Genomic DNA, 26,855 nt, shown 5'->3' with positions numbered 1-26,855 from the left:
TTATCCCAAGGTATTCTATTGTATGTACCCTTTCCAAGCTTGCTAAACCCAGGCGGGGGTTTGGGCGATTATTAGCCTTTGGGTTGAGAATCATAAATTTGGTCTTTGCAGAATTGATTTCAAGCCCCCTTTCTGTGCAAAAACCTAGGAATCCGTCCAGCACTCGCTGTAGCCCCATTGGTGATTTGGACAGCTGCAGGGTGTCATCCGCAAACATGATTGCGGGCACCCTGCTGCCGTTCAATTTTGGTGCATCGATGTTGCCAATCCTCCTCAGGTGTTCTATCACCCCTTTCACAAAGAGGCAGAACAGGGTCGGGGCCAGCACACAACCCTGCCTCACCCCTCTGCGAACGGGGAACCTATCAGTCAGCTTACCACCTTTCCCGCACCTGACTCTGGCATAATTATCTTTATGGAGTCTGATTAGGATGTCAAGGATGCCTTCCGGGACGCCCAACTCGGCCATCACCTCCCAGAGTTTTGCCCTCGGAACCATATCGAAAGCGGCACGTAGGTCCATGAAGACCGTATACAAAGTGCCGCCCTCGATCAGTGCTGTCTTCCAGTAGATAATATTTAGTCGAAATAATTGATCGACTGTGGAAACTCCTCTTCTGAATCCTGCTTGGAGTGGGCTGAGGGTATCTGTCTCGTCCAACCAGGTCTGTAGCCTGTTGAGTATTAGCCTGCCAAATAACTTCTGTGATACATCAATGAGGCTTATTGGTCGATAGTTGGCCGGAAGCAGGGGCGATCCCTTTTTAAATATCGGGACCACCTCCGCCCCCAGCCAAGTATCAGGTAATTTCATCCCCTGAAGGACTGCATTGAATATCAACAGAAGGTATGGGGCCCAGATGCATGGTTCCTGTTTAAATAAATCTCCAGGGACCCCATCCAGCCCCGGGGCTTTACCAGAGGATAACCCTGTAATCGCCACCCTTACCTCTTTTTCAGTGAAGGGCTCCAGAGCCTGGTTACTTTGTGGGATTTGGAGTAGGGATTCCAAAGATTCAGCCTCCGGGGCGTAAAGGGACTGATAATGGTTTTGCCATACACCCGGGGCAATGTTTGGTTCAATTGCCGATGGAAGATTTTCAGAGGCGTGGTTGACCACACGCCAACATTTGCGGCAATCCCTAGATGCTAGTGACTCAGAGAGCTTCTCCCAGTATTGGAGATCCCATTCCGCCTTGGCATTTGCCAGGAGTGTCTTGTACGCCTGCCTTCTGGCATGAATCTCCTCCCGAGATCCCCCCGCTTTGATTGTAAGCACAAGGTCGCGTTTGAAATTGCGGCATGTAGTTTTGAACCAGGTATCTTTGTGTATTCCCCTGGTCCTAGAAGGTCTACTGCTAAACAGGTCCACCTCTAGAGTTTTAATTCGGTGTTCGTGTATACTCCAGAGCTGGTCTCTGTTGCCCGGGGTACTCGATGAGCCCCGCGAGGCAAATGCCTCTTCCAAGATCGGTATGATCCTAGTATAAAGGATCGCTATATTGTCGTCCCTAGCGGACAACTTCTCCCATCTTATTCTCCTTCTATTGTTTTCTAGGAGATGTCCTGGCGTGGCCCTCTGATCATCCTGTACCCTGTCCTCGGTACGTGGGATAACATATTCCAATTCCAGGGCGTTATGGTCGCTGTCTTCTCTGTCGCGGCCATTACAAGCCCTGAGACCATGGGCAAGGCTAAGTGTATTTATCTGTACGGCAAGTGGTGTCCATGCTCTCGGCGGGGGTGCCTCTGATGGGGGAACCTGCCAACTTGAATCCTCCTCTAGGGAGGGTCCATCAAGTAGGCCCGGTAATGGCTCGAAGTGTGAATTAAAATCCCCCCCACCACATAGGGCGTGCCCCCAGGGACATCGTCCAGAAAGGACGACAGTTCTTCTATGGTCTTTGATACCTTGGATGTAGGAACTGGTCTAGAATAAATATTTATTATGAGTAGTTTGTGCAATCTGGGCCATTCCAAAAGGACGGCCAGTAAGTCTTCTGAATCGACAGCTTGACGTGTGGCTGAACAACCCAAGTGGGATGCCACCCAGATTGCAAGTCCTCCCGATGGGCGACCCCTGCCTTCCCATTTTGCCGGTATCGCAAATACCTCAAAGCCCCGAAAAGGTGTGCTCCTCCCTTGCCCAAGTCTCTTGGAACAGGCATACACTTTTGGAATCAATTAGGGCCGCCCACGATTGGGAATCTATTTTATTTGCCAATCCGGCTACATTCCATGACAACAAATTTAGAGTAAAATACTCTTAGTTGGGTGTCATGCTGGGTGCTCTCGAGTGTACCTGGATTTATCAGTGGGTTACTATGGTGTTTTGGGAGTACTCCCTGTGTGGGCCCTTGGCCACTATGGTCATCAGGTGAATCAGGTGCCATTGGCACTCTATGTTGGGGATCGCCTGGCTTTTTACAGGGGACGTGGACGTTTCCATGGTTAGTGTTGCATGATATGGTGGGTAACTCATCCCCACCGCACTCTATAATATTTGGAGTAGCTTGCCCCTGAGAATGTGCCCTGCCTTTGGACTTGGACTGTCAATCCACTGTTTCAAGGCAGTCATATCGATTGAAAGTTGGGAGATAAGGGTGCTGGTAATAACTAGGGGGCCAGAATGCTTCTTGCTCTCGACCACCCCTTCCCACCCCCCTCCTGGTGGCCATTTCCCAGCCCTCAGCCTCGCCATGTGTCATAGCATGTCCCAATGGCCTTCGTCTCTGTCGGTATAGGTCCCTCCTCCCTCCTTGAGTGTACTCCCAATTCCCCAATGATTCCTGAGAGCGACCCCAACTCTCACCATTGGCTATGTGTGTGTTTGATGGATAGAAAAATGAGAGAGGGAGTGACTGGATGTTATTCCCCTCATCACCCGGAATCCAACCACAGATATAAGAAACAGTACCTGGTTCCTTAAAACTGACCAGTATGCAGTCGCCACTAATTGTTTTGGGCCTCTTCCCCACCCAGGAGACTCTTCTTGTCATAAGAATGTCGCTAGTCATGCCTCTAGGGAGTGGCCTGTGTGTGGATAGCCAGTTTATGACCTTATTTTTTAACGATGCCCCTGTTTCAATGGCTGCTGGTTTTAGTTCTGGTACCCCAGCCAAGATTACAGTATATGTACCCACCTCGGGTGGTAAATTAACTGTTACAGTTTTATGAGGTTTCTGTAATATGGTGTTTGGGTGTTGGGAGTTGGTTTGTAAACGGATGGGAGGTGGAGTGGCTGTTGGCTGTGAATGTACTACATCAGTGGATGTTGCTAATGTCTGTGGGCGTGGAGGGGGATTACTTGTTTTTACACTAGTTGCCTGCTGGGTAATGGATTTTTGCTTGGGGTTGGGGGTTCAAGAGTTTGACAGTTTCTATCCCCTTTTTTTTATTCAGGGTCTGAGGCTCCATACCCTTTTTAGTTTTAGGATCCGCGCTTACTGTGGGACCATTCTTCTCAGCTTTCCAACTATCCATAAGCTGAGTAGTGGATTTCTCAATGTTGGTCAGCCTTGCTTCTATATTAATCAGGCGAGCTTCTATGGGATTAAGCAGGGACCTCATCAGTGTGCCTATATCTGCGAGTGTGATATCCTCTCCCACTGACTCCAAGGTGTCATCCATTGTTTGGGGTGGAGATTCAGTGGGGGCATTTGCAGATGGAGCAGGCTCTGTTCTATCTTGTGCAGGGGTCCCCACTCCAGTGATGTCAAGGCTGCCCTTGTCTTGTATGGTACCTAGTCTCGGAGTTTTGGCCTTCCTATCTTTATTAGATGGTCCCTCCATCTTCCTTTTTCGTATGGCCCCTTCCCTTTCTCCCCTAGCTCTACTTGGTGAATCTGCTGTATCAAGGGTATGCAGTACCGGCGGGGCTACCTCCCTAAGTAAGTTTGGGGGTTGTACTATTTGGGTCAGAGGGAGGTTCAGTAGGCTCGTATCTTCCAGGTCACTTAAGGTTTCCTCTGAGAGGTCTAGGTTGGCAGGTAGTTGATCACCCCCACACGCCCCAGTCAGTGAGCCGTATACATCCAACCTTCCCTCAGGAGTCATAGCTAACGCTAATATGCCCATAGATGATCTCCTGACCCACTCGATTTCCTGGGAGATACGTCTCTCTAGGACTGTAATGTCTTCGATCAGGAGGGATCCCGCCTTTGCAAAGTAACTGTCAATTTTACCTTGGGCGGGTCCTGCCGCGACGAGTCCTACCGCCGCCAGATTGGTTTTGCTCCTGGTCTCCATGGTGCTCATTGTGGATCAGCTGCTATATGGCTTGGCTCAGTCCTGGGAGCAATACTTGAGCAAAGAGAAGGGGCCTGAAGGGGGGGGGCCCGGTCCGGTCTCTTCGGTCCTCGGAGGGCCTCAGAGGGCCCGCCCTTTGCCCGGGTTTCGCCCCGGGCGCTCCCGCGCAGCGGGGTTCTCTGGTACTTAAGGACGTGAGGACGTAAGAGTAAGGGTGGGGCGGGGCTGTCACGGAGAGCGGGCCAGGTGTATCAGCCTCGGGGTTGCCGGGACTCCTGGGAGAGCGAGTCCCGGTCCCGGCGCTCGCAGCCCTGTCAATCACCCAGCAGAATCCAAAGTTCGGTGTGAGCAACCTGACGATGCGGGACCCGCGAAGCGGGTTCCGCGAGGAGTAGTGGTTGTCCTGGTGAAAACGGCAACGGTCTGTGAAGGCGTTATATTTATCGTTTTAGTTATAATGATGCCTCAATAGTCCCAATGTTTTAAGTGTTTTTGACACCTTCCTCAGCACCAGTGGCCGAATACAAAATGATGAATGAATTAAAGTTTATTTTTCTTAATAACAAATGTTATTGTTTTTTAGAGTGAAAAATACACATTTACCATTCCACTTGCCTATGAGATAAACAGGACATTAAATGAGGCATTTCCAGCCCATGATGTTCCCACCACCTGCCTGCCCCAGATGTTGTCATGTGTCTGCGGACATCCTCGTGCCTCATAAATAGGTCGTTCCTAGTGAGCACAAAAAGCCCCCACACACCATTTCTCCATTCCCCCAGAGACGGGAGGCGAAGCCCTCCAGTGAAGTACTATCTCGCGTGTCCGCTATGGTGGCCAGTCCTTGAAATGGAAAAATAGAAATGCAGGTACGCTGTAATAGAGTACATGCGTGTTTCTGAGAAGTGTCGGTTCTCTCTCTAAACAAAGTGCAGGCACTTCGTACCGGGCAGTACCGGCCCATTTAAAGCACTGATTGTGGCGATTCTAACAAAGGTCTGCTCCATCATCTTCCCCCAATTTCCTCCAAGAGCCCAGTAGTGCAACCTTGGAGGAGGGCAGTTGGGTGTTCCTGGACCAGAGAAAGTGCCCTTCAATACCTGCCCAGAACTGGATCAGGGCAGGCCCAGGCCATGTCAAAGAAGTGATTGGGCGCTTTTTAAAGCGCACAGGTACTTCAAGGAGTGTCCTGACAGTAGGTCTGCAGAGGAACACCTACACGCTCCCCACCTAACGGGCGGCAAAGAGAAAGGTCTTTAGTTTGCCTAAAAACCTATTTCTGGGCAACATCCCTTAATGAGTGGCAACCAATTCCTCTCTTTACTCGCCATAACCAAGGAGCTCCCTCCTTTGCTAACTCATCTAAAGTGTGGGATCTTGACCAGTAAAGCTGTTGGAAAATCAAAGATGTAGGCGGAAAATAATTCAGTCATGTCGATTAAGTATTTCCAGCATCACTTGCAGAAGGCTCTGTGCATACGCCGATGAAGAGTAGGATATAATGAGATACTCCTCCCTCTTGAGAATGCACAGAGTAAGACGGGCAGCAGTGTTCTATACTACTTGAAGATTCCTGATCCATCCCTCCGGGAGGCCGATATGGATAATGTTGGCATAGTCCAGTCCTGATGTTATCATGGCATGTTTTTCTTCTCTGACCAGACTACTAGGTCACTGAGTATCAGTGAAGCATAGTACTTCGCATCCGAATGACCCTCAGATTAATTGTAATTTGGCAACATTTCTACTTCAATGCGAAAAACTAGTAGGAAATAGACGGAATGGGAAAGCACTTTAAGTCAACGCTACACTACATGGACCCTGCACTATTTTTAAACTTATATACTTTTGGGACCTTAAAACAGTTTTTCATATGTGTATTAAGTCTGTATAATTCACTTAGTTTTATTGGTACATTGTTATGGTTTTAATTAACTTAAACAATAAAGATTAAACCTATGGGCCACCCTGGGGAGGCATGTTTCAAAGTCCGAAGTAACATGAAACACGTTCCTAAAGCAGACAGGATCTCAGAATGAAAGGAAACCTTCTTATCAAGTCTGAAACCAAGATCCTAGCACCAGAAGTAGGGGGGGGGGTAATGTAGACGGCTAGCTGAAGAAGAGCCTGTGTTCGTTCACTTGCCCACACAGTAGAATCTCTGTTTTTCCAGCATCACAATGCAGATTACATTTTGGCACTCGATGCAAGACATCCAACAAACATGATTTGACGTTTCTACCTGGACCAGTGAGGATGGAAGCAAAATTGAGGAGCAGCTAAATGTCATCAGCGTAGGAGATTGTGACCAATCCCTAGGATTCAAGAAGTTTAGCTAAAGGGCCATGGAGCTTTTACATATCAAGGGACTGAGGGAAGAGCCCAGCTGCACCCCAAGCGTTATCTGCTTGCTGGAAGAAGTATAAGGGAGGAGCCAGATTTCTTGCTCTCTTCCCCCCTCTAAGATAGATTTCAGCCATCCGCAAGCTGTGCATCTGATGCCCAATTCGGACATAGCTCAAGCAAAATGGTGTGGGAGACGGTGTGAAAAGCTGCCGCCAAATACAACAAAATTAAGGCAGCACTTTTACCCTAATTTAGGGCAAACGTATAGGCCCAACCTGCAAAAGGCGATGAGGAACCCCCACATCTGCACTGTCCATAGGCTTTAGACTGAATTAGATCAGCCTTCTCAGCCCCTAATAATCTCTTTTCATTGCAATCCTTAGCAAGGGTAAGGCGGGGATACTGTTCTTATCTCAACAGGGCAGATTCAGCGTTCCATCTGCTGTGGTCGGCAAATTGAGTAAGAATTTATTGGGTAATAGTAGTACCTGTCAGTGACAGCATTTAGACATTTCAGAAGTGCGGCATGGAGTACTATATTAAAAAAAGAAATTAAAGCCGGCCAGTGGGAAATTTTATTTACACTGATAAAATTATTTCTTTTTCACAAAAGTTTGTTTGTATGGTATGGTTTTCTTCAAATTTGTTTCTAAATGAGAATAGTATACATAGGAAAATGGCGAATATTTTCTGATGGAACCAGTCTTCTGCCGCTACCTTATGAAAAGATTTAACCTGAAGGGAACTCCTCCTGGCTAAAAATATTAATGTTTAATGTGTAAGATACCGGCAAACTACATTTCACAATTAAAGCATTATTTCTCGAAATTTTCCTGAAGTTAGACACATTTTTATGCTTCAAACAGCCCTAGGTTATAAAGAGGCTTTTGGAGGGAAAAAGACCGCCACATTCTCCATCAAAGTCATAGCCATTATTGCTGACATGAATAAAACAGTTTGGTGGCAAGTGACTACTCAAGCCAGTTTTACAATTAGTCTGTTTACCCTTTTGCCAATTCTTGTGTGCATTTGGGTTCAACATGGTTTCTGAACATTTAAAGTGAATGCTGAGACTGAAAAAAATAACGTTGCAAGTGGATAAATAAAGTTTGCGTGCCCACAGTGAGCCCTCCTTCTGTTCAATTCATTCTGATGATGCTGAAAGTCAGAGCACTGTACCCACTGTTCTGAAGCCTTAAAAATAGTGTGGCAGGCTGTTTAGGCCTCAACACTTTTTACTTCATTTCAGCCTCTCCCTCTCTATTGTCGGAAAAGCACCACAGATGCAACTGGGTGTGCTCATGCCTTGGCTGGCTCATTCGGGCTTTCCACTCTGTACCAGGGCTCTACACATTTGAACTTCCTTACGACTTGTGACCACCTGGGGCTGGGAGTCAAGAGTTTGCGGGTTGCAAGTTTGTAGGGCTGCATGTCTGACCCCTGCATCCTGTACTGAAGGTGTACCCTGGTGCAACAGCACTCATCTGCAGCCTGATCCCAGTTTGTCATGGTATGTCCTCTGGGTGACTCTGTCTAGGCACACTTCTGCTTCCAACAGTAGAAATGGAGAGACATTTGAGTGAGTGGTGCAATATTGAAACTGTTTGTAATAAATTGAAGTAGTAGGGTCATGTACTGTGCAGATAAATCCGTTGACAGAGGCACTACATACATTGAAAGCTGCCTTACCCTAGAGGAAAATCTCTAGAAATAAGCTAAGAAACAGTTTCTCTCCACGTACAGTTATGCTTGCTATGATACCCTTGATCACTAGCTGCTTTCATTAATTATTTGGCATCCTATCACACAGACAGACTCCAGTTGAACAGCACAAAGTAACTTGGAATAACCAAAGACTGCTATATATTTTTCAATAATTCGGTTGTTTAAGTGGCAGAGAAGATATAAAATACTGTTATACCAACAAACTATATATTTAAAGAGGAAATTCAAACTTAAATAGGTGGTCTCCAGCTTTCAATACACAGTAAAGAATACAGAAGAAACATGGATGGTTAACAAATTCCCTTCATGTGCTACAAGTGTGACATCTCCTTCACATAAAACATCCTTTTCAATCTAGGAAGAGGACTCGGTTAATAGTATTCACATAATTATTGAGCAAGCCAATACATCCAACATACACTATTTCTGTTGCTTTTTTCCTCTAGAGATGAATTAAATAACGTTCCTTTGAGAGAACAAGAACTAATATCTGAATCTATGCATGCTCTGAATCTATGCATGCTCTGCATTCGGTTCTCTTTTACACTCTTATACGCATGGAGAATTATCTAAGAGGCACTGATCAAGGGTCCAGTTTGCTGATAATCACTCTGCAAACATTGGTAGCCATTAAAACATTTGAATACACTATTTTCTTTCTGAAAAAAGGGCACTGGGATTAAAGTACAGATTGAAGCTGATTTCACTCACATACTGGAAGTCGCATCTAATAATAATGGAAATCCTGATGCTAGCTCACCACAGTACTGTTATAGACATGAGAACCATTGATGATCCCGCCCAGGTGTGAAGCCCCCACTTCTTATGAATTTATTTGCTGTAGGGCAGACGAGGCCTGCATGGTGGAAATTCAAAAATAAAATTTAAAATAAAACCGATACAAATCCAGTCCAACGCCTCTGACATTAAAGGCAGCAGTTAGTACTATCTACAAATATACAGGCTCAATTTTAACTGGTAACCTCTGTTTGGCAAAACACAATTCAATCCTGTTTAGGAGAATACTGATAAAAATGCACATTGAATATGAAAAAGGTTTCTAAAAATGTCCCTATTTCTGTTAGTACCATCTTTGGTAACATAGAGATGCCAAGGAATGTTTATGAACTATTAACCATGCAATAATCAAATTCTGTTCCAATATCGAGAAAAGTAGTTAAAACATTGAATCACCTTTTTCATTTAATGTTCCATTGTCTCAAATTTGTTACATACAATAGGTTAGGAAAATCTACAACCTATTCCTCCAGAGACCATCTAGCAGTCACTTACAGATGGGAAGGGGATTCTTCTTTACTCTATCTGACTGCTAGGAGTGAGCTGACCCTGTATATGGATGTCTTAGACCTATTCCCAGATTAGCAGTCTCGCTTAGAATTCTCAAAGAATAGATCTTTTTGATTGGAATTCTTCCTCCCTGGTCCACGCCTTTGATTATTGCATGATGATAGTCCATCAATTAAGACTGAGATTAGCCTGGACTTCTGCAGTGTCACATGTTGTATTTGCATCATCTTTAAGTTCAAATCTGATTCTAACCAATCTAGACCATGTAAGAATTGTAAGGGTTTTCATGAAATTTCTCATTTTCCTGATGCCCACAACACCGATATGTTGAAGGTTTTAGACCTTAATATCTTCATCTGTTCCATTTCCACTTGTGGTAAATCACTCTCAGAATCTATACTTACTGAGGCTAAGTAGTTGATTGTGAGTTATTGTGGAATTAAGGGTAGTGAATAACCATCAGTTGCACTTGGACATCTAGCTCCAGTCTGTGTTAAACAGCCAGCATTAAATAATTACATTTAAATCTGCTTTCATTTAACAACAACATGGACGTTACAAGTTGAAACATTGCATTTATGGTCAACCTTCAGAATACGTTGAAACCCCTAAATCTGCAAAATTCAGCTGTGCAATGTTTACAAGAATTCTGGCAATCTAACAGTTTTCACATGGAAGGGTAGAATGTAGTTTCTAGAGCAGCTAGTACTCTAGTTAATTTGGCAATATTGCTTAAAACTGATTGCTCTTAGTCGGATAACTTTTTGCATCATGGATCTTGGAGTTTAATTATGTTTAATTTGGTAAAGGAATGCGTTTCACTAAACTAATGCTTTATAACAATGTACTTTTCTCTCAGGACGTACACATTTATCTGCTCACCAAAGTGTTTCAGGAAATTAAAGACATTTCTTTAGATCTTTGTTTCTACTAATATATTAATTATGTAAGCTCTCGATGGAAAGTTTTCACATAAACCTGTTACTATTGAATGCCACCTAACAGGAACTTACATAGAATGTATGCAAGAGGTAAAAATTTTGATTAAAAAAAAAGTGAATGGAAGAGGGAATATTTTTGGTACTGAGAAATTAGATGCGTTCTACTCAGTGGTAGTCAGGGGGGATAAATCTGGCGCGTACATGCAATTTGCTCCAAATAATTCTTCATATAGATTATATGATTTTTCTCATACATTGTTAAGCCTAGTAATGATGCTCATTTCGAAATACTTAAGTGATCATGGTTTATAACATGATAGGTTAGAGTTTTCTATCAATATGCCCTAAGGTGATATGTCAGTGAACATCAAGAAAATTGTATTGTTTTGGGTTCCTAAATGGGTAAGATTTTTTGATAATCTCTTACATATATAAAGTGCAGAGGGAGCGTCCTTAAGACCCATATTATTGCTTATTTTGAGTTCTTCATGGAAAAACTGACCAAACTAAAAGAAAAAGTTTTACCATCAACGAAAGAGCTTTCTCAAGGCCTTTGGATGGAAGTTAATAGACTAATAATAGGCCTGCCCACACAAACGCAGTGGAATAAGTTATTACATATATATTATATTTTGATTATTAAAACAAAAAAGCTCTCGTCATTTGAAAGGTCTTGCAAAAGACGAAGAAGGAGCTAAGAAGGAGGGTGGAAGATAAACGGTGGTGATTTTTAAGAGCGGTATCACAAGAAAAGGTTCACACCGATTTTGGCAAAGTATAGGAAAAGCCCCTAGTTCTCAAGTCCGTAGGCATGAAGTCCCGGTCCCAGACATAATGGGTTGGAATATGTCACCCGGTTGTATACTCACTATACAAACATTAGTGCATAAACTAGACAACAGGAAAACACATCTAAAGTAGTTAGCGTCATTACTCCTCCACTACTGACAGAAATAGTAAATTGCATTAAATTCTGAAGATTGCCTTCGCCCCAGAGACCAGATGAAATCATGACCTTTTTTTATAAAGAGAAAAGTTAATGCCAGGGTTTTTTTCCCCCGACTACCACACTTTAAAAAATTTATTATCAGATATATTAATAAATACCAACATGGAAAGGTGGCCATGTATGGCTCCCAGCACACAGAAAATAAGGCAAAGATAAGAAACCAAACTATTGTCCTTTTACCTTACTTAAAACCCCTTGGACGCTCATGACGAGCTCAGCTCGTCATGGAGTTGCCATTGATTTCAATGGAAATTGCATGTAAATCCTTCCAGTGCCTTAGCATCCAAGTGGTTAAATGCATCTGAAAAGATACTCTGCAAATGTATCTTCAAACACTTTAAAACAATAGGTGGAGAATAATGCCCTAAGAATGGTTCATTTTTCCCCAAACCCCTAGGCTTTTCTCATTGTTCTTATGATTTTCCATCTGTACTACAAAACACTATGCTGCTTCTCCTAAAATTAGATGGTTGCAACATATGACCAGACACTATTTGACTTACAACACAGACTTCAGCTATTAATAGATTATCCACAAAAGTTTTTTTTTAAACGTAAATGTAAATAAAAGCAGAGTGATCATATTGATGAAAATTCACACATAGGTGAACTCTAAATAGTTAGCTGGGCCCAGTGAATTGAAAAGGGTTAGGTCTATCTGGGGTGAATATATATCTAAATGTGTCTGTTCAGGCCCATATAAATCACTAACAGAAAAAAGCTATTGCACATGGAAGTTCCCCTTGAAGCTTTTACACTGCCTTGCAAAAAAGGCGACTTCCTCATCTATTTAGTACACAAAGCCAGAATTCCTCTGAGTGTATTATATTGGGTAGAATGTGTTCCACAAAGAAAATGTGATTGGGAAGTCCTTTTTTTAATTCAATCTCTCTTTTTGCTGCACTTTCTTCATACTCTCCGTCTTGAAGTCAAATTGATTAGTGACCAGCATAAAGCTTTGGCGGCAATCCGGAGATGGACCCACTGGTTTTACCATGCACCTACTTACTCTTGGCAAGAGTTAATCCGGAGTGAATTATTGACTGTCACAAGTGAAAGTTACTCTCTCCAAAAGAATATAATGGAAACATTGATTTTGAAAAAGGGGGTGGTGATGGACAGAGTTTCTGAATGATGCAGAATACTCTTACCAAGTCAAGAGATCATGGTTTTAATCCATCACCGTTTTTTAGCTCACTGCACCATCCCAGCTCAGAACCTGGCTATATGCAAATTAGTCTGTTCCTGTCCCAGTGCATGATGGGAACAGGGCAAACCAAACTACCAAGCCAATTCTTATACTGGGAAGGAAACAAGCTTCCGGGGACCGGTTTCTGGCATCACAGCCTTCTTCGGCCCGGCTTGCTTGAATCCTGATGGTGCAATGAGCAAGGGACTCACGTCTGAGTATACCCTCCCACACATAGTGTGGACAAAATCGATTTTGAAAAAGGGGGTGGTGATGGACAGAGTTTCTGAATGATGCAGAATACTCTTACCAAGTCAAGAGATCATGGTTTTAATCCATCACCGTTTTTTAGCTCACTGCACCATCCCAGCTCAGAACCTGGCTATATGCAAATTAGTCTGTTCCTGTCCCAGTGCATGATGGGAACAGGACAAACCAAACTACCAAGCCAATTCTTATATTCCCAGTATAAGAATTGGCTTGGTAGTTTGGTTTGCCCTGTTCCCATCATGCACTGGGACAGGAACAGACTAATTTGCATATAGCCAGGTTCTGAGCTGGGATGGTGCAGTGAGCTAAAAAACGGTGATGGATTAAAACCATGATCTCTTGACTTGGTAAGAGTATTCTGCATCATTCAGAAACTCTGTCCATCACCACCCCCTTTTTCAAAATCGATTTTGTCCACACTATGTGTGGGAGGGTATACTCAGACGTGAGTCCCTTGCTCATTGCACCATCAGGATTCAAGCAAGCCGGGCCGAAGAAGGCTGTGATGCCAGAAACCGGTCCCCGGAAGCTTGTTTCCTTCCCAGTATAAGAATTGGCTTGGTAGTTTGGTTTGCCCTGTTCCCATCATGCACTGGGACAGGAACAGACTAATTTGCATATAGCCAGGTTCTGAGCTGGGATGGTGCAGTGAGCTAAAAACGGTGATGGATTAAAACCATGATCTCTTGACTTGGTAAGAGTATTCTGCATCATTCAGAAACTCTGTCCATCACCACCCCCTTTTTCAAAATCGATTTTGTCCACACTATGTGTGGGAGGGTATACTCAGACGTGAGTCCCTTGCTCATTGCACCATCAGGATTCAAGCAAGCCGGGCCGAAGAAGGCTGTGATGCCAGAAACCGGTCCCCGGAAGCTTGTTTCCTTCCCAGTATAAGAATTGGCTTGGTAGTTTGGTTTGCCCTGTTCCCATCATGCACTGGGACAGGAACAGACTAATTTGCATATAGCCAGGTTCTGAGCTGGGATGGTGCAGTGAGCTAAAAAACGGTGATGGATTAAAACCATGATCTCTTGACTTGGTAAGAGTATTCTGCATCATTCAGAAACTCTGTCCATCACCACCCCCTTTTTCAAAATCGATTTTGTCCACACTATGTGTGGGAGGGTATACTCAGACGTGAGTCCCTTGCTCATTGCACCATCAGGATTCAAGCAAGCTTGTTTCCTTCCCGGCTTGCTTGAATCCTGATGGTGCAATGAGCAAGGGACTCACGTCTGAGTATACCCTCCCACACATAGTGTGGACAAAATCGATTTTGAAAAAGGGGGTGGTGATGGAAACATTTGCATGTTTTGATCCGCAGGAAAGAGTACTATAATTTGTTCACTGTAAAGAACGCTTATATAGTAATCAAGAAAGGTACAAATAATTTCAACTTCATGCAAGATAAAAGTCTCTTTTTCTAAGCTTTATACCATATTTGGAAATCTGCTGTGCTTAGTCAACCATATTTGATACAACTATTGTACACACATTAATTGGATTTTATATGAATCTATTATTTGACGGTCTCCTTCTAGAATCCTGCACTGGAAGTTGAAAGGGCTTGAGTAGTTAGGACCCTGTGCACTGTAAAGGTACAGGATTGAAAGGTTTGTACTGTATGCACCCCCGTAAGACTGGGAGAAGTGTGCTCATAAGGAATAGGGGTACAAATTAGACCTAAGCTCTGAGCATTGCACAGTTCCCGCCTACAATAACAGATTGCTATTGTGTCTGTATATTTTGTAAATGTTTTATAGATGCAGATATTCAAGGATGGATTCAAAGTCTGTAGATTTGTGTTTTATCATTTTGTATACTTTATATTTTCAATATTTTATGGAGTTTAATTAATTGAGGATGGATATCTATTAGGTGTCGGGCACCATTGTATCTTTGTATTTCTGTGATTTGTCATAGTTTTTGTGAGAACAACAAATCTTTAAAAACTGAACATGTGTCAGGCAGTTGTATTACTGAACATTTAGAGTTTTTTTCAATCTATCTATTCAAGTGGCATAGACAAAAAGTGGTGAATGATAGTTTCATGTTCTATATAATTTGGCATTTTCATAGAAAGTTAAGCCATATTTCCATTTTAATTTAAGAGAAAGGGTGTGCATTACAGTTTTGTTGATATCTAAAGCTTTCCTTTTAGTTCTAGCCTAAACACTGCTTAGGCTGTCTATCTTGCCTCATTTAATTGAAAATACATGCATGCACATATGAATAGAGGGGGCCAAGCCCATCCTCTTAACCAATCGGCTTTTAAATCCATCATTCCTTTTTGCGTCTGCCCATCATAGCACACAGCATGGAAAATGGGTTAGCACAGTTCAGCCTACCTCTTGCACAGTGAGTGAAGTTATTTTGCCTGATCAGATTTGCATTTCAATGTTCAAATTTTGATCCCTTGGGACTCCCAAGTTCAACAGGGTAATTGCTAACAAATATTTTGAAATGCGTTAGGGGCTTGAAACCAAAAATTATTTGAAATCTTAACCTTATATCCTAATTAATAAAAGAAAATGCACGAGCAATACAAAAATCTGCATTCTCTATTTTCCATGGCGGTCTTACATGAATTCCTGGTGCCACAATTCTTACTCCTCAATGTTGCTTCTTTTTGTTTTGTCTGTGTCGAAAGTAACTACATAACATATTTGTTTCATTCTTCTAGGGGATTAGAGCTCGCATATTGGAAACTGTTGTTATGCTGATTCTCCTTGCACTTCTTATTCTCGGAATCGTATGGGTGGCTTCAGCTCTCATTGACAATAGTCCTGCCAGCTTGGAGTCTCTGTACGGTAGGCCCGTTACCAATTACAATACCCTGTGCTGCTTGTTGTTTTTGCATTTGTTGACGTATAATCAATTAACAGAAGTTTTTTAATGTTAATAAATCGCATTTTGCCTCTAATATTATTTACAGAAAGGTAAGTCGAAGGGATACAGCTTTTATCCTGACCTGTTTGCACATATAATTTGCATGTATATAAATACTCTAGAAATGTTTGCTAGTTGTGAACTGTGCTCTTCCGGAATTAGGACACAAGTAAGACAGAGGGTGTTAAACGATTGGGTCGTAATGGTACAGAGGAATGATAAGCTAACTTTTTATGGTGTCTTTATTGATTTTTGAATTTTAAATAGCAAAATGGTGTACCCTTGTGGTCTCAGCAGAGCACTGAAAAGAAATGTAGTTCTGCTGCAAAGCGAAGTATGGAATAAATAATGAGTCCAACTGGCTTTGGGATGTACAACCAGTGGTAGCTCCTCCGCTAAGGCGGAGGAGCGTCGCCCCACTGCTTCAGCTGAAAGCTGAATATAAAAAAATAAGAGTTCTAAAGTGCTTTATTATCATTTTAGTTTTTTGTATTCAGCTTGCATCTGCCGCCAGGTGGGCGGGATGGGCTCCCTGCGTCACAGGGGGAGGAGTGGGGGACAGCACGTAAAGTGCTTATGACGCTTTGGCCAGCCGTCTTGGGCCAGCCAGGGTGTCATGCGCACTGTGCATGTTCTCCATGCAGGCTGCACTACATAAACAGAGGACTGGCACTTCTTGATCAAATGGGAACATGAAGAAAATTAGGCATTCTCAACTCTGGAACCCAGCAGTACTGCAAAGTGTATAAAGAATTCTGAATGACTGGCTCCTGAAGCAAGCTTGACTTTTTCAGCGTATCATCTTAAGGTTCACAAAGCATTCATGTCCCCCTTAGAGAATTCAGAGTTCCTGGTTTAGATCTTTGGTATTTGAGTTACTAATTCATGTGGAAGATTATCATTATTTTTAACAGTTAAACATCTTCCAGAAATAGATGAACCTAACTAGAAAACTAGGCCTAACTAGTAAAAACGTTAGCTAAATATTCCATCTTAAAATTCCTTCATCCAATTGGTAGTTTCATTGGCAGATTTCTTGGTAGGAGGTTTGTGGGACAGCAGTTGCCCTCTTGAAAGGCTATTGCCTGCGAAACTACCACTCTATGAACTCTCTGCCTTCCTGGGCCCAGAAGCCAGACCTTTGCCTCCCAAGAGTAGGGCCAGCAAGTCAGACAGGGCTGTGTACAGGCTCTCTGGTGTAGTGCTGAGAAGCAAAACTGTTCCTAAATTAGTTTACTCACAGGCAGTACAGAGTAGACATTCTAAAATATAATTTTCCACTAAAGTTGTCTAAAATCTTCTTTCACCTGTAAATAAGAATTTTGAAACAAGGTCAAAATAACTCTTAATTAATGCCCTAGCTTTTTGTCCTAAGCAAAACTTCAATAATTATTTTATTCATACCTAGGTCTGTCCTTTAAAAATACAGCTTTACACACTTGGTGAAAGTAGCTTTTGGGAAATTCATCACTGTGCAGACATACTTTTCCAGATTCCTAATGTGCTACTTTATTTTTCTTATACTTTAGGCACCCCCTACCCAGTGGGCATAAATGGCACATTTTAGAAATAAATTAGCTGACATGTAAAATAGCATCTTCTGCTTGGGAAAGCAGTCCTACATTTTTGTTATATATATGTGTGTGTTGGAAATGCATACTTTAACCCACGTATGACATACAATGTAACTTCCACGCAACTGGTGCAGTTTCTGAGCAAACATACAAAGACCTAACTGGAAAATGAAATACCTGTATTGTGTGAAACCAAGTTAACAGTAGAATATTGGCGACAGAGTACATGCGCTGTGACAGCCTAGAAAGTCTTAATACCAGCAAATTTAGAGTCCTTAAAAAGACAAAAAATCCAGGGTGATTATTCTGAACAAACATATTAATCTACATGGCTGATTTTGAAATCCTCTCTTCTTTTTCTGGCTGAGTATAGACTAACCGACTTCTTCATGTGTAGAGTAATACTTCTTGTAAATGTTTGAGAGGATAGATAGCCTTCTTGGTTTCCATCTCTGTTGGTACGAGAATGTAACCTGCATAATAAACTGGCGTGCACACCTGCCCTGAGTGCCTGACTGCTGGTGAAACTGGTCTCCTGACTTATAATTTGGCCCTGGAGTCACACTAATCTAGCATTTATGTGGAAGCCTAGGCCTGTCCCTGATAATGGGAGGTGCTGAATTTGTCTTAGACCTAGAAGGGCTTACCAGTTGTGCCTTCATAGTGGGTATTGGACTGCTGTAAAGCCTGGATGCATCACATAAAGTGGCGGCGGCAGCATACCATGTTTTGTGAATCATTAGTATGATCAAATCTTTTTTTCTGTCTTAAGGAGAGGTGAGCCTACTGGCTCCTATCGTGTAAAGTTCTGACGTTACATGAAACCAAGAACCCTGGGTTGACATACCATATGAATTTTGACACACGCTCAGTCGACCATATCTAGCCCATTGTTCCCCAAATCAGGAGAGCAAGAGTGAGTGGCCACTCTTTCGAGCTATTACCCCGTCTCTCTGCAACTCACTTCCTCTCCCCATCATGAACACCCAGAACCACTTGCGTTTCAAGAAATGCCTGAAAACATGGCTTTTTTTTACCACCTAGCCTCACAAACCTCCCCTCCCCTTTGATAAGCCCTTTGTTGCAGCTCGTTTATCCTCTGAGCCCAGTGCTGGGAAGCCCCGTTGTTGGGTCAGGTACATGCTTTACAAACCTGATAACATAGCAATGCTTGTATGCAGAGTGAGTGTGTATGTAGGGCATGCATGGAAGTAGGAATCCGGGTGTTGTGAGAGTCTTAGTAATGGGACCAGTGGAATCCGTTTTGGATGCCCCTGGTGTAGTATGGCACAAAACGGAAGATAAAGACAGCTTCCCCCAGACAGTGGAAGTCTATTGCCTGCATTACTGTATGTGGAGGTAGGAGACCCAGGCACTGAAGGGAGGGCAGATGGAAACAGGGCTTACATTAGAAATGTAATGAGGACCTTACTAGCAAAGGGCTGTTGACTAATTCTTCTTGAGCGCTAATGTTTGCTGTCTGATCGGTTCAGGTGTAAGTACTGGAGTTTGTTGTTCAGGGTGAGAATGTTTCTAGAGGGAGCCTTCCCTTTTGTCAGCCAAGGAAGGCTGATGCCAGCCAGACACATATAACTCCCACATCATTGTGCTCATTGTTTGGATACTTCTGCTTGGTACCTGCCCCATCGATACCGGCTGTTAGATCCATCACTTTGAATAAAGGCTATGTTTGAAGAACAGTCAGAACACAAAATTTGAAGGAGAACCACCCTAGACACATTCTGAAACCTTAACCAGCAGATCCACATCCCCTGTCTGGAAAATGTGTATACAAGTGGGATCCAAAGGCCCCACTAGGTTCCTTTTCCAAATTCTTTATGACAAAAGAATGCAGTACTACACCGAGTACCCCTGTGTGACTAGGGACGGTGTCTACTACATTTGAGGGAACATCACCTGAAGTCTGCACAGCTTACTGGAGAACCAAAGGTCTGCCTAGCATCTAAAACTCTAAATCTCTGCCCACTCAGAGTTCATAGAGGGAAGCGAAAAGTGCTTGGCTATCCAGGAGGAAAAGTCTAAGGTTGCTGTTAAAGCAGGAGTTAAACCTGGCTTGAAGGCCGGAACGGTCCTAAGAAGCACTTCTCTTGTGTGAACCAGGACCAGTGGCCACAATTTAACAATGATTACTTGTTAGGTGCTAGCTTTGAGACCATACCTTCCGGGACAGTTGCCTACAAAGCATTCCAGCAATGCTTCTCCCTCACCTTGGCTGCAGTCCCAATTGAAACTGCCACTGTGATCCCATGTCAGTGGACACACTGCTACGAGCCCCACCCTCACCATGACAGTGTGAGCAGGTAATGGCGCATCACTTGAGACAGAAGTACATGAGCAGACTGAGTTCTGCAGCAGGAACAGAGACTGTTGCCTAAATGATCTCTTTAATTTGGGTACCATTCAGGTACAAACTCTTGAAATGAACTGCTCCAAGTTAGGGGTGACCTAGACAACACCACCTGTCCCTGATCTGTGACTAGAAGTTAGGAGCTGTGCATACAATATGAAATCCTACAATGGCGAGAGGGAGCCAGACAGGTGTGTGTGTTTTATAGGTATCGTTTTTATTGCTTTTAAATCTATTTCACCATTTTACTCTGTGTTCGAGTCTCGCGCTGCTGCGCTTGCCTAATTTTCGATCCTGATTACTCCACACAGTTCAATCTATTTTCTGGGGTGAATCACTTACCTGGGCTGCTGTTTGGTTGGTGAGGTGTGCCTTCCCTGCCCCGTTCCACCGCGGCTGTTGTGCCGATTGAGTGGAGGGCGGGCGGCCATCTTGCGTGTAGTCCCGGACCCCGGCTGAACCAGTGGCAGCGGTCTAGCTGGGGGAGGGAGCTGCTGACATAAATTGAACATGCTCTTTCGATCGCGCAGCGGTCGCGCGCAGCGGGCGCTTCTGGCGCGCCGAATGTAAGCCAAAGGTGCGCCCGGGCACGCCTAGCGCTAAACTCCCTGCCCGTTCATCTACTCAGTTGATGGCTGGTAAAATAGGGTATAGTCGTTCTGAGCTAATGGCGTTAAATACAGCTAAATGTCTAGGGGACAATCACTGGGAAGTCGTTGATTGCACTTCCAAGGTATGCCCTTCCTGCCATTTTCACTTTCATTCCACCATAGCTGGCCCTGTCCCGCAAACCACTAACCATACTACGATTTCAGCTGCGCTAATCAACGCCCGGTCCTTGGTTAAACACACGGCCAATGTTTTCGAGCTTCTGGCAGAGGGCCAACTTGGTCTACTCTTTATCACCGAGACATGGCTAAATAGCTCCTGTGCCCCGGTAGTGGAGTTCGCCATTCCTAGAGGCTTTAAAATTATGCGGGGGGACCGTTCTACGGGGAGGGGAGGGGGCGTTGCTGTGGTATTCAGGGATAACTGGGCATTCTCCTATGAGCCAGCAGAAGACCTGGGTGAAGGGGAGGCTCTTCATTTCTCTCTTGCTCTCACCCCCCAATTTACGTTGGGAGGTATGCTGGTGTACTGGCCCCCGGGGCCTGCTGGACCGTTTATTACTGCTTTGGAGGATGTGATTGTACCTCGTGCACTAAGGTTTCCTAAGTTTCTCCTTCTTGGGGACTTCAATATTCATGCGGATGTTCAAGAGTCTTCAGAATCGAGATGTTTAGCCGACTCCCTGAATCTTGCTCAGCTTAAACAGTGGGTTAAGTTGCCGACGCATGTCGGGGGACACCTATTTGACCTAGTCTGTTCCAATTTTGACATTTCTCTATCCTGCCCTGAAAGTGTGACATGGTCCGATCACCATCTTATCAGGTTTACCTGGTCTCTAGATAAACCCTCTGGGGCTTGTGTTACCCCCCTTAGCGCTTGTCCCCAGAAGATCAATCTCCCTGCACTCTCGGATACTTTATCTCGGAGCCGACCTCTGTTGGGCTCTGAGGTATCGGATGCAGTGCAGAGTTTTAATGTCTGGATTGGCAGAGGGTTGTTTCCTCTGTGAATCAGGGCTCCTGTCGCAAAAAGCGTTCTTCCCCCTCTAAGCCATGGTTCTCTCCCGCTCTGCGTGAAATTAAATTGGACTGTAAAAAAACTTGAATGGTGTTGGAGACTTAGCTATCATCCTGCTGCGAAGTCAACTCTCCGCGCCACCCAGAGAGATTATTATGCTGCCATTAGGACAGCAAAAGGCATCTATTATGCAGGAAGGATCACCAAGGCTAATAATAACGGCAAAGAAATGCTCGCCATTGCTAAGAGTTTTCTCTCTCCATGTGCAGAGCAATCCTCGCTGCCTTCCTCTGAACAGTGGTGCGAGGATCTGTCCTCTTTCTTTACAGATAAGATTGTGAAGATCCAGGACAGCCTGAACATAGCATGCCACCAACAGAGGGTCTTGGTTTTGCCTTTTCTGCCTCCCCCTAAGCTTCCCAACTGTCAGTTTGGGGAATTCTCTCTTTCTGATGAAGCGGACATATTGGCCGTTTTGAGGTCCATGAAATCTGGATCTCCTACCGATCCGTGTCCGGCTCGTGTGCCCGGAGGGGTGGCAGAAACGGTTTGCGCCGAGGTTACTTAGATTATTAACCTCACCTTTTCAACAGCTACAGTTCCGATTTGTTGGAAGCAAGCCAAATTATTGCCGCTCCTAAAGAATCAGGTCTGGACCCATCAGCTCCATCTAACTACCGACCTATTTCCCTGTGACCGGTTATGTTATGTTATATGTTATGTTATAGGTATTTATTTTGCGCACAGCTGCTCCAGCAAAGGAGCGTCCTGGCGCCATCAACAAGGTGAAGCACAACACAACAAGCAGCCAGAAACAGAGAACAGCTAAACGGGAATACTAGAACAGAAATGTTTTAATAGCTTTCCGAAAAAGCATGAGATCCTCCAACAGACGAATTTCCACCGGGAGGGAGTTCCAAATAGTTGCGGCTTTGACACAGAAAGAGCGTCCACCAGCACGACAGAGCCTGAAACGTGGGACCACGGCAAGAGCCTGGCCAGCGGAACGCAGAGCGCGAGTCGGAACATAGAGGGACAAAAAGTTAGACAAGATCTGAGGCCCTATGCCCTTCAGAATTTTAAAAGTCAAACCGAGGACCTTAAAATCAATTCTCTTCCTCACAGGTAGCCAATGCAAGGAACGAAGGACATTAGAGACAGGACAAAATCTAGGCAGACCGACTATCGCTCTTGCTGCGGCGTTTTGTACCCGCTGCAAGCGGGAAATCTCTGCCTGATTGGCTCCCACCAGGAGAGAGCTGGCATAATCCAGGCGAGAGATAACCGTAGCCTGAATCACCAGCTGCCTAGTTGGGGCATCAAAAAATCTAAGCACGGGTCTTAAGCCTCGAAGAACGCCAAAACAACAAGCTGCTGTTTTCTTAGTATGGCCGACAAAAGTAAGGCCAGCATCCAGCCAGACTCCCAGGCTAAGGTTTGCGAAAAAATGGCGTTCCGCCAGCTGGACGCCTTTGTGGAGGCCTCCAATGTTTTGCACCCATCCCAGTCAGTGTTCCGTGCTGCCTATAGCACTGAAGCAGCACTGGTTGAGATGTCAGAGGCTATTAGGGAGTGCCTGGACGGAGGCGGCAGAGCGGCACTGATTTTGTTAGACCGATCTGCCGCCTTCGACACGGTGCCCCATCAGCTTCTTCTCGCCAGGCTGTCTTCTATTGGCATTACCGGCTCCGCCTTACAGTGGCTGACATCATTCCTGAATAATCGGACCCAACAGGTGTGGATGCCGCCCCACGCGTCCTCTCTCAGGACATTATCTACTGGGGTGCTTCAGGGGTCTACTCTTAGTCCCCTGCTGTTTAATATTTATTTAACCCCTCTGATCTTCCTGGCCGAACAACTAGGTGCAAAAATTATTGCCTACGCCGATGACACCCAGCTTTTGTTTACCTGGCCAGGTGATAATCTGGATACCTCCTCTGTCCAGCTCTGCCTCTCATCAGTCTTCCGTTGGCTTGCACTTGCCCAACTGAAGTGCAATGAGGAAAAGTCTGAAGTTCTGCTCTATGGTTATTTTCCTACTAATTTCAGAGAACTACTGTGGCCACCGGATGCTCCCTGCCCCAACTCAACGGGAAATCCGGCAAAAAACTTGGGAGTGTGGTTTAGTGAAAACCTCAAATTTGAGGACCACATTAAAAAATGAACAGGCCTTTGCTTTGGCACTCTCACGCAGATTCTTCCCCTTGCTTCCGAGGGAGGCCAAAGAGACAGTGTCTCGTGCCCTCATCCTTTCTCGGTTAGACTACGCGAACGCTTTGTTCATTGGTATCCCAGCCTACCTGATCAAGCGTCTTCAGATTATTCAGAACGCTGTGGCTAGACTTCTTTTTAACATCTCGAGGAGGTCTAGCGTACGGCAATATCTGCGTAGTCTACACTGGCTGCCAGTGGCCCAACGGATTCTGTTTAAATCTTTGGTTCTATCTTTCAGAGCTACTCATGATCAAGGTCCTCACTACCTGAGAAAGCGCTTCTCCATGTATGTTCCCAACCGCCGGCTTAGGTCGGCCAACCAGTACCGGATGGCCCTCCCACGATTACGACGCGTTCGGTTAGGTGGACAATCCATTTCTGTAAAAACAGCTAGGGCTTGGAATGCACTTCCTTTGCAACTTCGTGCCACTCAGGATATTCTTTTCTTCAAAAAAGCACTAAAAACGCATCTTTTTACGATAGCACTCTAACTTCCATCTTCTTCCCTTCTGCCTCTCTGCATCAGCTCGCGCCAGGACACTCCAGAGTATTTGAGCGCGCTATACATAACATAACATCGTTGCAATAGCAATGGTGCATCTAGACCCCATTGAATTGTCTTGTATCATGTTTTGCTGTGATAATTAAGTCATTTCCCTTACTAAGATAAGCACTGGGCTGGGCAACATAACAATTGTTTCTTTTGGTTGAGTTCTGAGACGCTACGCTTCCACACCCCCAATACCCCCTCCATGAGTAACTTTTGACTGCTCACCCTTGCTCTCTTGAGAGTCAGGTGGAGAGAGAATGTATTTGGCCTAGTTTTCAGAGCTATATTGGTGTCGAACCAAGAGGTAAATTACACCAATTTCCATGGTTTTTGCCTTGTAGTCTCTGCTTTCCGTATGGCACTCCGAATGTGCCTGATATACTTGGTCAGAGAGAAACTGAATCCGTTTTCTCTTAACCTCTGTAATATTGTTCCTTTGCCTGGCTTCAGTCAGTCTTGCAGCAAAGGTTGAAAGATTGATCATAATAGCATATGTGTTTGCTAATACAGGCCGGGGGTTGGAATCATTCAGACCTATAGGTCTACGGCAGTATTGATGAAAGGCATTGCTAGATAGCATCTCATGACTTTTTTGATTTCCCCCTCTTCCTGGAGCCACTTGACTACGCTTCTCAGAGGTAGAAACTAAACTCCTTTAAAAAATAAATAAATAAGGCTGTGTTTATTTTCCAGACTTTTAGCCAGATACAAAGCGATTATATGTTTCCGGTTCTAACGAGTCCAACTGAGAGTCAGAAACTTATCAACAGCAAAAAATGAATAAGCAGAGAAACTGGCATCTGCAAACATTCTTTAAAATAGAAGCATGCATTAGAACCCTAAACCATGGTTCAAGAGCAAGAACTAGTGAGTGAGAGTTAAAACTCTCGGTTTATTGCACAGTTTGTGTAGCGGGAGCCAAATTCAACGAGGAAATGATAGTTTTCAATTTACTAATGCTAATGAACCACACAGAAGGTCACTAGGTAAGGATTAACAGCGATGCAGCCAGTTTGGCTTTATGACTAGCATGGTAGCTGTAAAACAAAGGGAACACGGTGCAGAGACCAGGAAGAGTAGCCTAAGGATGGTAGGAGATGTACGATCAAAAAGAAAGGTTATGGTAAAATTAGGAAATGAAGTAAGGGTGGGGATCTAACTATAACCTAGGACATGCAAAATAGAGTGTTGATCGCTAGGGTGAAGATCAGCAATTCAGCACGGTAGAGGGTTCGGTTGATGAAGGTGTTTCTCTCCTTCACTTAAGCAGAAGGTGGAGGTTATCCAGCACAGATAGTAAGGTATGATTCAGGGTGCTACCCAAACAGGGGAGCACCAAATTAAATGCAATTTCAAGGAGTATTATGGATAACAAGTCATGAGTTTACCGTGTTGGGTTTGAGAGAACAATGCGAAACAAATACAGTGGGTTTCAAGTAGAGGAAAAGTATTCTTTGCCTTAAGTTTGGGAGATCTGCACACCGTAGAGCGACTGAAACCTCTTTACCTCTCTTCCTTCATGTAGAAAATATATACCGTATCTGCTAGAGTTTAAATAATTTGTATTAGTTTCATTATCTAGACCTTAGTACATTAGCGACAGGCATATACTACTGATCATAAATGATGTGCACTACATTTACAGTAATTTGCTTAAAAAACGTATACAGGTAATTATAATTAATATATTAAAATATAGGTAAAAAACGAGAAATACCCAGATAACTATAATTTAGAAATTAAAAGTGATATCAATGTTCCTTTAAAAAAAAAAAAACTTTATTTATCATTTTGGCAATAGAGAAACGAATACAGGCATAGATGGACATTGACAAAATCTGGGCATGAGAACAACGTACATGTAAAGAGAAAATACAGATAATGTTTGTCACAATGTAACCATAGAATCGACATATCGCAAACTGATAATACCATGTTGAACAATACATCATTGCAATGAAAAGATAGTCTTCTATGCCAACCCATATCTGCACGCTCCGCGAATTGGTGTTAAATGCCCAAGATTCAGTCTCAGTTAAATGTCCACAGATATACCGTCAGTATTAAAAATAGCCTGATAAACTGTTTGAGGGATTGGAGTAGAGCAAACCGGACTAAGGATGCGGTAGGATAGGCACCTCACCCCACACTTTCTGGGACTATGCCCTTTTGTGGCTGAGAGCTGGCGTCTTGCTGTAGACCGTTTATGTACAGCTTGTTGGGGCTCCAGATGCCTTTAGGCCGCGAGATCCTGGGTATGAGATCAGCATATACCTCACTGTTTGTATTGCAATAAGCCAGGCTGTGTAACCAGCCTGCCAGGGTGGGAGCAGTTCTGTGACCCCACAGTAGGGCAATTTTGCGTTTGGCTAAGAGTAAACTGAGGGATGCAAAACACATGACATTTTTGGGTAAGTTCACGGTATATTCCAGTAGTGCTACTTCCGGAATGTGGTTAAGGGTCAACTTCGTAATGGTACCAAATGTGCTGTGCACTTCCTCCCAGTATGCGTGAAGCTTGGGCAAGTCCATGTGAGGTGAGCAAAATCTGCATGTGTGGGGCTGCACATATGCAGCATGTATGTGGTCTAGTAG

General features: G+C 44.0%; 1 protein-coding gene across 2 annotated transcripts in view; it reads left to right on the top strand.

Annotated features, from left to right (window-relative positions):
- The window catches only part of LMBR1 (limb development membrane protein 1), an 824,544-nt gene that overhangs the window by 476,751 nt on the left and 320,938 nt on the right, over window positions 1–26,855 (top strand). For both annotated transcript variants that reach the window (XM_078663261.1, XM_078663260.1), the window contains exon 6: window positions 15,723–15,849. In XM_078663261.1, the coding sequence (XP_078519387.1) occupies window positions 15,723–15,849 (127 nt within the window). The remainder of the gene's footprint in view (window positions 1–15,722; window positions 15,850–26,855) is intronic.

This window comes from Lissotriton helveticus, chromosome 10 (assembly GCF_964261635.1).
Source record: "Lissotriton helveticus chromosome 10, aLisHel1.1, whole genome shotgun sequence".
NCBI lineage: Eukaryota > Metazoa > Chordata > Amphibia > Caudata > Salamandridae > Lissotriton > Lissotriton helveticus.
The sequence above is the reverse complement of the archived record's forward strand: the minus strand, read 5'-3'. Positions and strand labels throughout refer to the sequence as shown.